Source organism: Nothoprocta perdicaria, unplaced genomic scaffold, assembly GCF_003342845.1.
Source record: "Nothoprocta perdicaria isolate Ctin4 unplaced genomic scaffold, notPer1 scaffold_9, whole genome shotgun sequence".
Taxonomy (NCBI): Eukaryota; Metazoa; Chordata; class Aves; order Tinamiformes; family Tinamidae; genus Nothoprocta; species Nothoprocta perdicaria.
In genome coordinates, this window is record NW_020456198.1 from 8,040,242 (window position 1) to 8,056,124 (window position 15,883).

Consider the following 15,883-nt stretch of genomic DNA (forward strand, 5'->3'; position numbering starts at 1 on the left):
GAGAAAGAACTAAAAATGATACTGTAAAGCGACAGAAAACATAAAATAAAGGATAAGCGTGTTTATCTGTCGTATCGTGCTAGCCCTACGTTATGACCCTCCCTTCAGAGCCCGCGCGCCTCACAGGGGCGCCGCCTCCGCGCGGACAGCCCTGCCCAACGCCCGCCCCACGCCCCTCTGAGATGGCGGCCAGGGAAGCGCAGACTACAACCCCCAGCAGGCTCCGCGCGCGCCACCGCCTGCAGGCGCTTCATTGGCTGCATCGCCTCTCGGGGAGCCAATAAGAGTAAGGAGCCCTCCGCGCGCCGCGGTGCTCTTTGGGGAATGTAGTCCAACCGGGCGGCAGCGCAGGGCACGACGGGAGTCGTAGGCGCCTCCGTGGCCGTTGCCGGGGGGAGGGTGGCTGCGCATGCGCGGTGGCGGCGGCGGCGCAGACGGCGCGTGGCAGGAAGCGGAAGCGGAAGGGGGCCGGCCGGGCTCAATCCCTGACGTGTCTCTCGGAGGCCGCCGCCGCCTCTCGCTCTTTGCACCCGCCGGGCGGCCGCCATGGGGAGTGAGTATCGGGACGGGACGGGACGGGACGGGACGGGGGCCCCGCTCACCCCGCCCGCCGGCACGGGCGCTCCCCGCGGGGGCTGCTGCCCTCGGGGGTGAAAGGCCCTTCCTGCGGCCGGGACGAGCCCGCGGTGTCCGCCGAGCGGCCGCGCACGGAGCAGCGCCGTTAGCGGGCGAGCTGCCCCAGCACGAGTGCCCAGAGCCCGCGCGAAACGCGTCTTAAAATCCATATGTGTTAGAGAGGCGTAGGGGAGACGCGCGACTTCGTGCGACTTAGCAGCTTGCTAATAGTTCGGAATTAACTGAGCGGTTTTGGTGACGCTGTTTCAAAGTGCAGCTGAGTTTATCGCCTAACCCAAAGAAGGTGAAAGCAACCACTGCTTTTGGTTCTCTCGCGCTGCTTTAGGCTTTTTCATTCAAATCAGTCTAAAACACGTGTCCGCAGCGCGAGGTTTGTTGTGAGAGGTTTGGCATTGAGCTTGCTGCAAATCAGGCCGTCCTGTGCCTGTTCACAGGAGAGCATGTTGCTCTGTGAAATGAACCTCCTTCTTTGCTTGATTTTTCCAAGTTTGGGACAACGTTGATACTTCTAGTATAAGAGTAGATCCTTTTCACTCGGAGGTTGTTGTATGAGAAGTTCTATAAGGTAACTTGAATTACTGCTCATGACCTGTACGTGGGGGTTCCCCAGCTGTGCAGCCCTAATGTAAGCTCAGAATTAAATATCAGCAGTCTTGGGAATTGTATTTCTCAAAGTTCAGACTACAGAAGAAACTACTATGAAATAGAGGGCAGGGCTGTTGATAAACTTCTGCAAATCAGTGGCAGAATTTTTTGTGCTGTTAATTGAATTGGAGAAAGTAGAAAGGTATTATCCGCATCCCATCTATATTGCACCTAGTAAGGGTGTGATACAGATTTATAAAATGTGCTTTGCTGCTAATGGAGACTTTTAGTGCTTAAAGTGTCCAAATCCTGTTTTCTTCGACTTTTTCATATGTACTTTGTATATTCACTGTGTCTTTTAACTTATTTTCTTACAGTTAAATTCCTTGAAGTAATCAAGCCCTTCTGTGTTATCTTGCCCGAAATCCAAAAGCCGGAACGGAAGGTAAATTAATGAAATTTTCTTCATAGATCTGAAGTTATGCAATATAAGGTGTTTAAGGCTTAGCTTGCCTTTTTGGGGGTAGCAGGAGGAGGATACTTGTCAGTATTGTCAGCATAGATACGCTTTTTAAGGAGTGCCTGTCTAGTATGACTAGTAGTTTGAATGTGTTTGTAAAAGGGTATCTTTGCTGATAAAGATGCTCTTCTGTGGATACAATTATGCCTGAGCATATGTTGTAGTTATGTATGTAGTGTGAAAGGCATGAAAAGTTATTTTCATTATGTGTTATACTTTGTCCTTTCAGAAAAGAAATAAATGACCTCAAACTACTGTGAAAGTTAACCAGCTATTTGACTAGTTTTTATCTTAACAGTTTCATTCACTTCTGTTTTTTTTCCCCTTAGATTCAGTTTAAAGAAAAAGTATTATGGACAGCTATCACACTTTTCATCTTTTTAGTATGCTGCCAGGTATGTTACTTTCTCTTGTTCTTAAGCTAAAATGTTGAAAGGATGTTACAAAGTCTGTGCTTCAATTGAATCCTACTTCTCTGTTTGAAAATTCAGATCCCCTTGTTTGGCATAATGTCATCAGACTCGGCAGATCCTTTCTACTGGATGAGAGTGATTCTGGCTTCAAATAGAGGTAGGGTCAATGTTAAATATTTTGGTCCTGCTTTCACACTGCATTCTATTTTAAAGAATGTAAAATGGAGAGCGAAGAGAAAAAGTAATTTTATGCATTACATAATTATTTAAAGTGTGCATTGAAAATAACATGACTACATGAACAAAATGAGTTTGTATGTAGATATGTATATATAAGTTTGGAGGGCAAGCAAAGGACAATTCCTTAATACCTGTATAGCTGTTGTCATTGTCATGTGTGTATACATACATACATATATATATATTTAACCTTTCTGTTTTATACACTCTGTTATTTTCTTTCACTGTGCTTGCTGTATCTGACAGGTACGTTGATGGAATTGGGTATTTCACCTATTGTCACTTCTGGGCTCATCATGCAGCTCCTGGCAGGCGCCAAGATAATAGAAGTTGGTGACACCCCGAAGGACAGAGCTCTGTTTAATGGAGCACAGAAATGTAAGTAACAGCTGATGTTGGCGACTGAGATGATATTTTAGAGTATCTAACCCTAGCCACAGCAATCATAACTTAACATACAGTAAGTCTTGAATTTGGATGTATAAGTTTCTGTCTTGCTACTGTCGCATATTCATGTTGTGATAAACTTCTGTATTTAAGCAGTTTTTTATTGACTGCTTCTTGCCCATTACCTGTTAAGTCTTAGATTGGTTTGTAATGGAAATACCTGTGCAATTGATATTGCTATTATAATCTCATCAGATAAGCCAAGTAATATAGAGACATTGGAGACTCAACCTTTAAACTGTATTGGTCAGTCTTAACCTAAAAAGGTTAATCTTTAAGTTTGTTGTAGTTCTTGCTTTGTGGTTAGCTAAAAGGATTCCTTTTTAATAGTAAGAGATGTGTGTGCTCACTTGATAAATAGCTTTTAGATAAACTTGAGTCTTCTCCAGCTATTTTTTGCTGCACTGCAACACTTATTGGTTTGCTTACTGAGGGGGGAAAAAAGCCAAAGCACATGCTTCTGAGTCTGTTTTTTTTTTTCTATTGAATTTATTTCTATATTGAAATATTTGTGTTATTTCCAGTGCCAGATTTTTAGAAAATGAATTTAAGTTTGCTCTTGAATTTAAATGTCCTGTGACTTATGTTTATAGGAAGTTGGGAAGAAATACATACCTGCTTATATATTTCTTGATTTGCCCACTGGCATATAAATCTGCAGAAGAAATGCCTACTTTTTTTTTTTTTTTTTCCTCTACAGTGTTTGGAATGATCATCACCATTGGTCAGTCGATCGTCTATGTAATGACTGGAATGTATGGAGACCCGTCTGAGATGGGTGCTGGTATCTGCTTACTTATCACAATTCAGGTAATTTCTAGTCCCAGGTTCTTAGCCTTGCTCTGAAGGGGTCAAAAAAGCAGCATCTGGACTCCTTCCTGCCTCACATGTGAAGAAGTCAGTGTGTCTGTTTCCTCATTTGTAGTCTTTCTTGTCTTCTATTAGAAGCTTTGTAACAAATCAAAAAGGGATGTGAGTAATGCTTTGTTCCTCTTCTGTAGCTTTTTGTTGCTGGATTGATAGTCCTGCTCTTGGATGAGCTCCTGCAGAAAGGATATGGACTTGGTTCTGGCATCTCTCTCTTTATTGCCACCAATATTTGTGAGACTATTGTGTGGAAGGCCTTCAGCCCCACCACTGTGAACACAGGACGAGGTAATGTGGTGCCTTCTGTTCCTTTTATTTGCATTAGGATATAATAATGCCTAACACTTGATTAACCAAGTAGTTGCATATTCTTTTAAGAAAAAAAAAACACTTAGCATATTTATTTAAACTTTACTGACATCTTAAGTATATAGTTGCCATGCAGTGAGACTCTGAATTCAGCAGTATGCCTGTAAGGAGACAAAGCCCTGAAGCTCAGAGACATCTTCACACATCTGACCTAGTTTTCTTTTCCATTCCAAGGCATGGAATTTGAGGGAGCCATCATTGCTCTGTTCCACCTTCTGGCTACTCGTACGGATAAAGTCAGAGCTCTTCGCGAGGCCTTTTATCGTCAGAACCTGCCCAACCTCATGAACTTGATTGCTACCATCTTTGTCTTTGCTATCGTCATTTATTTCCAGGTCAGTTGGAGTCAACAGAGCTGTAAAATTGTTTGTGGTAGAAATAAATCCATATTGTTTAACTCTACAGGAAATTACGTTTTTATCTTTTAGTGCCTTCAGAAGACTCAGTTTGGGATGTACAATATCTAGATGTTTATTTAAAATCAACTTCTCCTAAGCAGTTGCAACACTCAACTGTAACCACTCAAAACTGAGATCTCATTTGCTCTATGAAAGAAGAGATGAATGTGTGTATAGATAGTAGCACCTTGCCCAAAGTGCTGTTGCTTTTGCTGGATGAGATTTTAATTTTTGTAAGCCTGACTGTCTTGGTGTTTGCTTCAGAAAATTACTGAAAAATATCAAGTCAGTTTTGGTTAGCTTTAATGGTTTTTTTTGTTTGTTTGTTTTTCTGGACTCTGTTCTAAATCATCTTGTATTTTTTGGATTTCTTCTAATGGTTAGATCTTTCATACCCGTTAAATGTGTGAATTTAGACAATCCTGTAGGTTTCCAGGGCCTTGACAAAAATGTTCACACGGATGGTTCCCCTAGATAGCGTTTAGGGTACTTGCTGGCCATCATTGCAGATTTTTTACTGTTGTTAAGGCTTTGCACTTGCAGTTGACCCTTGGTATGTGTTCGACTCATGAAGATACAATGATTATTTTCTTCGTTTTTTTTTCAGGGCTTCAGAGTGGATCTTCCAATCAAATCTGCTCGCTACCGTGGCCAGTACAACACCTACCCTATCAAGCTGTTCTACACTTCCAACATTCCCATTATTCTTCAGTCTGCCCTTGTGTCCAATTTGTATGTCATCTCCCAGATGCTTTCTGCTCGCTTCAGTGGCAACCTGCTGGTTAGCCTGCTGGGCACTTGGTCTGTGAGTATTCCCACGTCTTGCACACAGCTTTGTAATAGTCGCATTAAAATGCTTAATTGAAGATTGTTTCTGTAAACATTAAAATGTGTTTCTACAGGTGGTCTTGTACATTAAAACTCCTAGATTAGTAGCTCGTTTAAATTGATAATTGAGAGACTTGTGAAGAGTTTAAGTTCTCTGTCTCCATTTTTTTTTCTTGGGCTCTTCTTCCTTGTTGATGTGGATATTTTTGCTTTTCTATGCTGTATTTCATCTCCACGTTGGAAGTTGCTGGAGTTTGAATATGTGCGCTGCTGTAGCGATATATGTAGTATATACAGGGGATGCATAAACCCAAGCTTAGCTTAATGACTAAGCAGTAGTGAGAAAATTGGTGACCACTTGCTTCCTTCTACTAGGACATATCATCCGGAGGCCCAGCTCGTGCTTATCCAGTTGGTGGACTTTGTTATTATCTGTCACCTCCAGAGTCCTTTTCTTCAGTGTTAGAAGACCCTGTCCATGCAGTTGTTTATATTGTATTTATGTTGGGATCCTGTGCTTTCTTCTCCAAGACATGGATTGAAGTCTCTGGCTCCTCTGCCAAAGATGTAAGTTTAAAATTAATAAATAAATAGGAGGAGGTGGGAGGGAAATGCATAAGAAACAATGTTGTAAAAGAAATACAGGCTTTCTTCTGAAATGCAAACTCTACTGGTAATATTGTTGGTTGTATTTATCAATTTATCATCTGTATAAACAGAGACTTATCTCTTTCTGATCTAGAGCCATTTAAAAATGACTCTCTTTTGACAAGGGGAGTGATGGAAGAGTAGAATGAGGACTTTCTTGTCCCCCTCTTCCTGACTCTCTCTTTCATAAGCAACAAGAACCAAACTGCCCAAAACATAATTACTTTTCACTGGCATGAGGAAGCTTCTTACATTACGGCATGAAATCTGATCGGTGTGAGAGAAGACAAGATACCAAGAAAGGTGGAAATGTTTTTAGTGCCAGGTGACGGTTGCGTTGTGTGAAAAGCAGGTACCATGTGAAAACTAGTCAATAGTGAATCCGTATATCTGGCATGAGGAGATGTTCATTTTTGGAGGGGAAGTTAACTAGATGCTCTTTCTTAAGAGAGCAGACCATTAGTGTACGTGTGCTCAGCCACTCAGTAGCTGTCATTGTGCGTGTGTGTGTATGTGTTTTTGTTGTTTCTTTTTGTTTTTGTACAATTTCAACAATCCAGTTCTTAGAAAATACTATTGGAACATTATTTTAAGGTGCATTGTTTTCATGGCTTGATTTATACAGTCCCACCAATACTTGTTAGCTCACCTGAATAGTCTTGCTGACAGGTACTGAACTCTATCCAGTGGAGAGTAGGCATCAATCAGGAATTTACTTTATGTGTATGAGTCTACCAGTTTCCATTTTTTTATAGTAGGGCAAAAATTTTCCAAAAGCTTTGCGCAATTGATAGTGTGGAAAAGTGTCTATGACTGCAGTCCATGCAACTGTAAACTTTCGGATGAAACAAAAATTATTAGTATATAAAAAACTTGTTTTTCACTGAAGTCTCTTCTCTTTCACATACCACTTGGTTTTATGGCAAATGAACTAAACTTGTTCCATTTCTTCATTCGACACAGGTTGCCAAACAGCTGAAAGAACAGCAAATGGTAATGAGAGGCCACAGAGAAACCTCCATGGTCCATGAACTGAACAGGTGAGCCCTCGTTTCCCCGGCTGTGCTAAGGGAGGCCTGAATCCTCCTAACCACTGCAAATGTACTGATGTTAGTGACACGCTTCTAATATCCTGAGCAAGGTCTAAAGGTGCCTTTTTTATCCTTATTATGCGTTTTACAGGTATATCCCTACAGCTGCTGCATTTGGTGGTCTCTGCATCGGTGCCCTCTCCGTCTTGGCAGACTTCCTCGGGGCCATTGGGTCTGGAACTGGAATCTTGCTTGCCGTCACTATCATTTATCAGTACTTTGAAATTTTTGTAAAGGAACAGAGTGAAGTTGGAAGTATGGGAGCCCTTCTTTTCTAAATGTAGCTTCTCATGGACCCAGGAAGAGGGGAAGAACATTCTTGAAATAAGTCAGGTGAAAAGAAGTAAACTTGAGTATGTCATTCTATAGGAACATGTATTTTAATAATGTTTTCAAAGCGCATTCCCTTATGTTCAAACTTTTGTAGCATACTCTTCGCATTTTATAAATTGCTGGGGAAAAATGTGCAAAAAATTTTTTAAGAAAATTGTTTTTTAATTATGTGTTGGGAAAATCAGCTTTCTGAATTGAATTTAGTTCAGTCGCTCTTCAATTTTTGTTTCATCCCCTTTCAAAACAGGTATACCTGAAGCCTTCACAGGTTTTAACAAACAGTTATGGGGGGACAGTATGTTTGGAAGGGATTCTTTGCATTTAACTTGTGTTTGCAACTCCTTTGCAGTAGTGGTGAGAGAACCTCTCCCTCTAGTGCTTGTGTTCCGTAGTTATGGTTGTAAGCACAATGTTTAATACATTTGGTTTTGCTCTGTTCCAGTATGGCAGATTTGGGAGGCGATTGTTTCTTTTTACTAAATTATATCTCTAATTCCAAATATCTTGTCCTTTACTAAGCTAGGTCTTGTTAGATGTTGAATATTGGCTTGAGACTGTTGTCAATTCTCTTTAAAAGTCAGAATATGTTCTTGCCCACCACCTCTCCTCCAGAAGCAGAAAACTCAGGTCAATCAGAGTCTGTGCCTAGGAGTTGCAGCTCTGAATCCTGGTAATGCAGGCAGCTTTTTTCATTGCCATTAGCCATAGCACTTCTAGCTCACAGGAATGGATGTTACAGCTGTTTAGATGCAAATCTTGTGCCATTTGCTAAAGTTAAGTTTCTCTCAACAGTACTAAATTCTGGATATTATCTGACAGTCATATCTAGTGCATTTGGAGACGGTTACTATAGAGGAGTGTGCTTTGTCTGTTTTTACCCCTAATTCTGGATATGAGACCCTTTTCAGGTAGTTCCTGTTACTGCTCATGTTAGATGGCTTTACTGTCCAGTAGTCTCATTGACTTGAGCAGTGGGTAGAAAAATACCAAAAGTCAATGGGGCTTCTTTTTTTCAGGGTCATGCCATCAAATTGGAGAAGTTGAAGTAAAAGGCTTTAATGGACCAGAAAAATCCTTAATTTTCCATTTAAATTTAGATTGTCGATATTAATCAGGTGCCTAGGACCAAATGCAAATATTTGTGTGTGAGTTTTGTAAATACACTTTTCCTCAATCAGTATTGGACAACGTGGAAACCTGAATGAGAAGTGATAACAGTGGAATGTTTCTCTACACTGCATCTACATGACTTCCTGAGCATTTTTGCATGTTGTGCTGACTGTATTATAAATTATTATTTCTGCTTGGAGTGATGGGACTTTCTGGTACGTTCCCCAAGAAGCACAGATGACATCCAGAAGACCCTGTTAATGCACTGAGCTCAAATACCAAATGCATGAAAATTTAGCAAAGCCTATATAACAGACACCTATGAAAAATTATGATTTCTCATAATTTTGATTATCGGGATTGGGACAGGAGCACAAGTGCCAGGAGAAAGGCTCCATGAAATGCTCGCCGAAACGTGGCCACTATTATTTCACACTACTTTCTGTAATTTTCCTTTTCTCTTTTGTAAAGTAGCATGTCACAGCACAATTTTTGATGTGAAATTGGAGCAGTTCAAAAGAGACTTTAAAGGGAGGAGGAAGGAGCTTAGTCTGGTTTGGTTGGTTGATTGGGTTGTTTTTAGGGGGGAGGGAGTTTTTTGGGTTGTTTTTTTTCCTTTTTTTTTTTCAGGAAGACCAATATAAATCTCTTCAAAATGAAGAGGACTTCACTTCTGGGCATGCAGTTCTGGCAGGGCTGGAACTGTTCTTGTGTTTTTGGTCATATCATCAGTTTGAACGAGTTGCAGTTTAGACGGTGGCTTCTTCAGTGTCTGAGCAGCACTTGTGTGTTTGCATCTGTATTTTTGCTGTCTAGTGCTGGAATCTTTGTCTATTCTCGAGCAGCTACGTCCTCAAAGCAGGACCTGCTGATCAGCAGGGATGTTCACAGTGGATGTTCACAAAAAGAAATAATGCCTAAACAATCTGCTTTATAATGAAATAAAGTACATATTTGGAGCTAACACCTGCCTTGCAATTCTTTGAGTATTTTTACTCTTCTAGCAGCTGTAGAGCATGGTTACCTGGCTAAAGGACAGTAAGGTTGATCTCTCTTGAAACAGCTGTTTTGAGAGTAATGAACTTCATCCGAAGTCTTCTCTCAACTATAGGTTGACCTTAAACACTACTTTGCACAAATACACTACTTTGCATTGGTAATCCAGGAGAGCTGCCCTTCAAAAGGTACTGAAGATGCACAAATAAATACTGGGAGAGTAAGGTATTGACATGGCAGTTTGACAAAAACTTTGTCTTTTTTTTTGACATTACTATCAAGGTATTAAATATAACAGTGTAGCTTGGCTTCTGATATCCCAAACTCTAATGCCTTCTAAATTTAAAGCTAAGGTGGACCAAGGAAAATACCTAGTTCTTAAAGTAGATGTTTTTTAAAAAAATCTGCTGTTGCTTGTAAGAAATAGGGACTATAGGGCCTAGACCTCTCCCTGTGCAAGAGCAGTGGTTGCTGCTCTGGGGCTATTCCCTACTCGCACACTCAGCAGTTCTCCACACCACAGCTAGTTCACATAGCAGCAGTGAGGCCACGGCTGAGGTCCTCTTGCTGCGAGCACTCTTTTAAGTGAAATTCACCACAGTGCCAGATTTCTTTTTCTCCTGCACTCTCCCTGTCACTAGTCTGCATGGCACTGCTTCCATGGAACACCTGGGAGCAGGTTAAGAGCTTTATATTCCCGGAATGCCTGGAAAGGGAGTGTCTGGCCTGTGGTGATGTTGATGGCCGCCCAGTGTGCGGCAAGGCCGGCCATGGCGGGGCCCTGCCGGCCTGTGCGGGCCCCGGCATCCCGCAGCCCCCGGCGGCCGGAGCAGCCGCCCGCGGGGTGGCGGTGTGAGCCCGCCTCGCTCCCGACACGTCCTCAACCGGCCTGGGAGGACGTTGGAGCCTGCACCATTGGAGGCTGCAGAGGCCTGGGGACGCGGGGCTGCCAGGGCTCCGAGGAGGCCACGCTTGAGGCCGCACTGCCATGTGGTTGTAGTCTGGGTTGATACAGCCTATGGGACTGTGATAAAAGCAAGAAAAGGGGCATTTAGAAACAAAAATCAACATCCTAAGCTAGGGGCCTAGGCGGGCAGCAAGGCTTTAAGCTGCTCTTTTGTAACGTGAGACTGGATGGAGCTGCTGAAATAGAAGCCCGTTTGCGGGCCAGGTCCTCGCCATCCTCTGGCTGTTGCTAATACGGGCGGCACTTGGCAGAAAGGCAACGTCCTGGTGCCCAGCACCTCCCGTGGCAGCGGCACACGAGGGCTGAGCCCCGACGTGAGGCCCTTGCTCACCACAAAGCGGCCGCCGCCTCAGGCGAGGGGTGTCCGATCCCTGATGCTTCCTGCTGAGGACGGAGACAGCGACTCTTCCAGCAGCACCGCTTCCCAACAGCTAGAAACAGAAGACAGGAGTAAAACAGGAGGGATAGGATTGGAATACGTTTTTTCAGTTGTTCTGGGCATTTTTGTGTTGCCTTGGGTGAATCCATGGCAGATGTATTACCCCAGGTTCCCCATCTTACAGGATGTGCATGAAAAAGGTTGGAGTGCTGCTGGGGGAGTGCGGGCTCTGCAATACAAGATGGGCATGACCCCCCTTAATCCCCAGCCCTCCTTGGGGTGTTCTTACAGCTCTTGTGTCTTCTACATACCAGGAAACTTCACAGGACAAAAAGGCAACTCCAGGTATTCAGCAGCAGGAAGACAACTGAGCAGAGCATTTGGTGTGATTGAAAGCACCATGTTGGCTGGAACTTTGTTTTCACTTACACAGCTTTATTTCTGACAAAAAGAGAACAGGAATTGTTGCTGAATTGCAGCAGGCTGCAGAGCTCTGTCTAATAAGCCTAGAGCAAAGCTCACCCTGGCCTCACCTGCAGCCATTTAGACCATGATTTGGGATATTGAGCTCAGCTGTGGGCAGTGAGCTGAGGGATCAGGTTGGAAGCAGCAGTTCTAAGCAGCGATTGTGGAAAGAAGGGAGAGAAGATCTGGGGTAGGAAGGAGGTGTGTCCTGGTGTGATGTGTCTGTGCTTAAATCAGGGCACATCCAAGTGCTGAGCACCAGGAGTTTGCTGACTATGGACAACAAGTCACCTTGTGCAAGCCCAAGGTGAGTTTTGATTAAGGTGCTGGGGGGACAGCTGTGCTCCAGGCCAAGGACTCCTCTGTGCTGCGGGAGCTGCTATCCCAGGTTGGCCTTGGGCTCCTTTCCCCTGTACAAAGTTCCCTTCATTTTCTGCAGATGAGATGTTGTCTGTTAAAGATGCTCAGGAAAGGAGGTTATTTCTTTGGGAGTTTTGAGGGTGGTGCTTGAGCTGATGATCTTTGATTAAGAGGAGCATTCTTCACTTTGCCCTCTTGCTGTGTGTAACACTTCATGGAGGAGATTTAGAGGGGATTATGGTGTACTAGAGGCCAAGTACCCAAGGAAGGGTGTCCCTTTCTGCCTACCAATGCTCACCCGTGAGGCCAGTGTGTTCCCATGTACGTGAGGCCTCCAAAACGGTGTCCCCCCAAAACTGCTTCCAAAAACTGTGCCACTGTGATCCAGAAAAACGCTGCACCGCCGCATTTCCCAGGGGAGCTGTTATGGTGGCAATGAAACACGGGGCCGACGGGGCAGCTTCCTCTTGCCCTTGTAAATCCTCTAGCAGGCGGCTCCTGTGAATCCTGCCGAATGTCTCCTTGAGTGGGAGGAAGACCTGGGGCGTCCAGGAGCAGGATGGGCGCCCAGAGAGGTGGGCAGTGGAGGTTGGAGATGGCCCGTCCTCATGAATGGGAACTTTGTGCTCGTGTAGGCATCTGCTGAAGCAACAGGACCTGGTCCCCATGGCAGGGAGCAGGAGCTTTGCAAGCCCATCGAGATGACCCTCTGAAGCTGGGTGCAGAGCTTTGTGCAGCTCCTCTTCATGACCCCATGTGAAACTGTTTCCCTCTGTTTCTGTCATGCGTGGCTCTGAAACACGCTTGGAGCCTCCTGGGTGCACATTTCTTCTTTTGCCTCTCTTGCATGGAGAAAAACGTTCAGCTCCTGTTTGTTTTTAGCCCGTGTGGGATGTTCTGCTCTGATTCTGGGTGCAGAAGGGTGGCTGGTGTTTCTGGAGGGTGATGGTAACGTCTCTGAATACTCGTGGCAAGATCCTGCCTTCTGGATTGAACAAAGTAAATTCATCCTCTGAAAAATCTATCCGGAAGGACAGGACCCTTTAGGAAAATATAGTTATCAGTCCCTCTAATCTTAGGTGCCTATCACCTGTATTCAGGTTAGTGCGATACAGATGTCCAGGCGGGCCGGAGTCATTCAATAAAGCTGCTGCTATAGTTCTTTACATTAATACTGAGCTTGGGCACATCACTCCTGTGCTCTGGAAAACTGCACGTGGCTCTGGGTCTAGGAGAGCTTTGGAGACGGGAAGAGAAGGGACCGGCGGAGGCGCTGGGTCCCGATGGTGCTGGCACCCGTGAGGCGCCGGGGACGCAGAGGGGCCTTTGCTCTGGTGTGGGGGGATCCCTGATGGCCTCCGTGGTCTTGGTGGGTCCCGCTGCTACCTGCAGGTACGTGGGTGGCTGTTGTGCCTTGTTACTGGCACCAAACTCCCTGGGCCGAGCTTAGCTCGGGAAGCCTGTTGCACCCTCTCGGTGGGTGATGTTCTCTGTGCCGTTCCCCGCTCTGCTCTCCCACACAACGCGCTCCTGTCTCATACAACACATCCCCTTCCACATGCTCCAGCCTCCCCGCGCTTCCCCAGAGTGCGTCCAGGATACCAGGAGCTGTTCCCCTTCCCGGCTGTGCTCCCTATTGCCTCTCCCCACTTCCCCCTTGTCTCCCCCATTCTCTCCTTCCACACGATTTTGCTTTTCGGGCTCTCCATCCGCTCCCTCCCGGCCTCTCTGCAGCTCTCTGGGCTCCCTCGGCTTCTCCGTCCTGCGCAGCCTGACCGCTGCCCGGGGACAAGTGACGCCGGGACGGCTGCGCGGAGCGGGGACACCAACTTACGGCGTTGTGCAGCCGGTGATCCCTGCTCCTGCTGGGCCGTGGGCCAAGCAGGGAGCGCGAGTGCCTGTTATTGCTCGGCAAGGGAAGTCTGCACGTGCTGGACCGAGTTAAGGAGAGTTTCCCTTCTGCTCAGCCGTGGAAAATGGTCCCGTGGAGCAGCAAGGGCTCCGCTGCTGAGGACACCACGGATGGGCTGGGATCTGAGCTGCCCTTTTCTGGAGCTCTGCAAAACCCTGGATGTGACCCTGCGCTCTGGGTGTCCCTGCTGGAGCAGGGGCTTGGACGGGATCATCTCTAGGGGTCCCTTCCCACCTCAACCATTCTGGGATTCAAGGCTTTATTTGCATATCACCCTGAGAGGGAACCTGATGAACCCCCTTCCTGATCACGCTATTCGAGCCCAGCCTCGGCGGTCCAGGAAGATTCTCTGCTTTTCCTTCCTCTCTGCGGTGCCGCGAGGCTCCGCTCCGCTCCGCTCGCCGGCGGCAGCTCGGTGACGAGGAAGAGGAGCAGGTGAAGCTCTGCTGGGCTGGACACCGTAAAACATTCTTTCTCAAATATAAGTCTGCAAGGAGATCTGTAACTCTTTTGACCCTCCATTCTTCCCCCCACCTCTTTATTTTTTCTGCAGCAATATTTCCACTATTTAATTGATTTTTATTTTTATTTTTTTCTTTTTAATCTCTCTCTCTTTCCAGGCTTCTCGGCGCGGCCGTGGGGTGAGGGGAGAGGCTGAGTGACAGGCTAATAACCCGCTCCGCCGGCGCTCCGAGCCCAGTGGCAGGTGTCCCAGCGCCCCTATTGAGCGCCACCAGCCAAAAACAGAGGGAGAAGAAAAAGAGGAGAAAATTTATCAACCATCTCCCTTCAACAGTGATTTATTATTGCCATAACTCGCCTTGGTACAATGAGGCGCCGAGCGTGTTTCTGCGCCCGCCTGACAGCACCGTGATGGCTCCAGGTTCCTGTTTTATTTAGTTGGAGGCCGCGATGCTCCGGCCGCCCCGGCGCCTCCCTCCCTCGCTCGCTCGCGCGCCGCTGGGTTTTGTTTGCGGTGGGCGCGCGGCGCCCGCAACCCCGGGCCGGCTGACAGCGCTTGTAAAAACCGCGAGTCCATCTCGCCGTGGCTTTTCACCATTAATCAAGCTGCCTGGAATTGGAAAGTAGCCCTGACAGGCTTTTATCTTGGCCGGGAGGAGGCTGGCAGATGTATTTTATGGTGGATGAGGCTTCTCGGCGGCGGGGGCTCGGCCGCGAAGGTGGCGCCGGGGGGAGGCGAAGCCGGCAGCGGCCTCCAGATAAATAGATCCGTCCGTCAGGCGCCGCGGAGGTCTCCCGGCGGCCAGCCGCCCGAGGTGACAGAGAAGGCAATCAAAGACAAAACAAATCAAAAGGTACATCTTATCAGCAGCAGGCCAGCTGGACGCGCGCGGCGCGCGGGGGCCCCGCCGAGGGCAGCAGAAATTAATCGTGCTGTCGAGGCCGGAGGAATCGCAGCCGCGCGGGGTCCGAGGCGAGCGGCGGTGGCCGGCGCGGAGCCGCGCGCGGCGGCCCCCGCTCCGCCCTGACAAGCGCATTCATCGCGCCGTGATAGCTCGGCACCTATGATTGGTACCTTTAATAATAGAGCCCTCGCTCAGCTGTCACGCTGAGGGAACAATTTTTCCTGCGGCTCGCGGCGATGCGAAGATACATGCGTAATGAGGAGGGTGACGGCGAGTGGGCGCGCGGGGAGCCGGGCGAAGTTAGCGAGAACATTAATCAAAAAGTGAAGCGGGAGGTGACGGCGGCGGCTGGCCCCCCGCACTCCTCGGGCCGGCGGAGGCCGCTCCGGCCTCCTGGAGGCTGCCTCGGCAGCGGCCCCGGCACAGGGGGGTCTCCCCTCGGCTCTGCTGCGTGCGGCGCCTTTGCACCGGGGCAAGTGCAGAGGAAGGGACCTCGTCTTGCCTCCAAAAACGAGACCTTGTTTCAGTGCTCGGGGTGAACTGTGAGTTGCTGTGAGGTCTCTGGGTTTCCTCACTTATATCCTGCTTGGGCTGACTAAGTTGCCACCTTCAGATCCACCCAGACAGGTCTCTTTCCCTCTCCCTCTGTGCTGGGCAGGATCTTCCTTCCTTCCCAAGGAAGGAGCTGTGCTTCCCGGTGCTGGATCTCTGGTGTCGGCAGCTGGGAGCTGTTCGTGCGTTAGCCCGAACGCCTCCGTGCCCCTCGGAGCCGCCGTGCGGTCCCACGGCCCCGGGCTGGCGGGTCGGGCGGCCCCGGTGCAGGTCGCTGCACACACAGCACCAGGTGACCCCCACAGCCCCGCGCCGGGGCCGGCAGCCCCGCGGGGCTCCTCTTTATGGTGTTTAAGGAACACATCTCCTTTAATTGGAGGGATAAGCAGCAAGGTCCTCG

At 47.3% G+C, this 15,883-nt stretch overlaps 1 protein-coding gene across 1 annotated transcript; it reads left to right on the top strand.

Moving 5' to 3' along the window:
* The first annotated feature begins 491 nt into the window (after positions 1-491).
* On the top strand, positions 492-8,941 carry SEC61A1 (Sec61 translocon alpha 1 subunit). Its single transcript, XM_026052522.1, has 12 exons — positions 492-553; positions 1,599-1,666; positions 2,071-2,136; positions 2,233-2,311; positions 2,641-2,772; positions 3,542-3,651; positions 3,843-3,996; positions 4,252-4,412; positions 5,083-5,280; positions 5,679-5,870; positions 6,915-6,991; positions 7,134-8,941. Exons 1-12 carry the CDS (start codon positions 547-549, stop codon positions 7,318-7,320), a joined length of 1,431 nt encoding a protein of 476 aa, XP_025908307.1. The 5' UTR covers positions 492-546; the 3' UTR covers positions 7,321-8,941.
* Positions 8,942-15,883: the final 6,942 nt, after the last annotated feature.

Coding starts and splice junctions, on each gene's coding strand:
- SEC61A1 (XM_026052522.1), top strand. Junction 2,312..2,640: donor GATTCTGGCTTCAAATAGAG/GTAGGGTCAATG, acceptor TGTATCTGACAG/GTACGTTGATGGAATTGGGT. Junction 5,281..5,678: donor GCCTGCTGGGCACTTGGTCT/GTGAGTATTCCC, acceptor TCCTTCTACTAG/GACATATCATCCGGAGGCCC.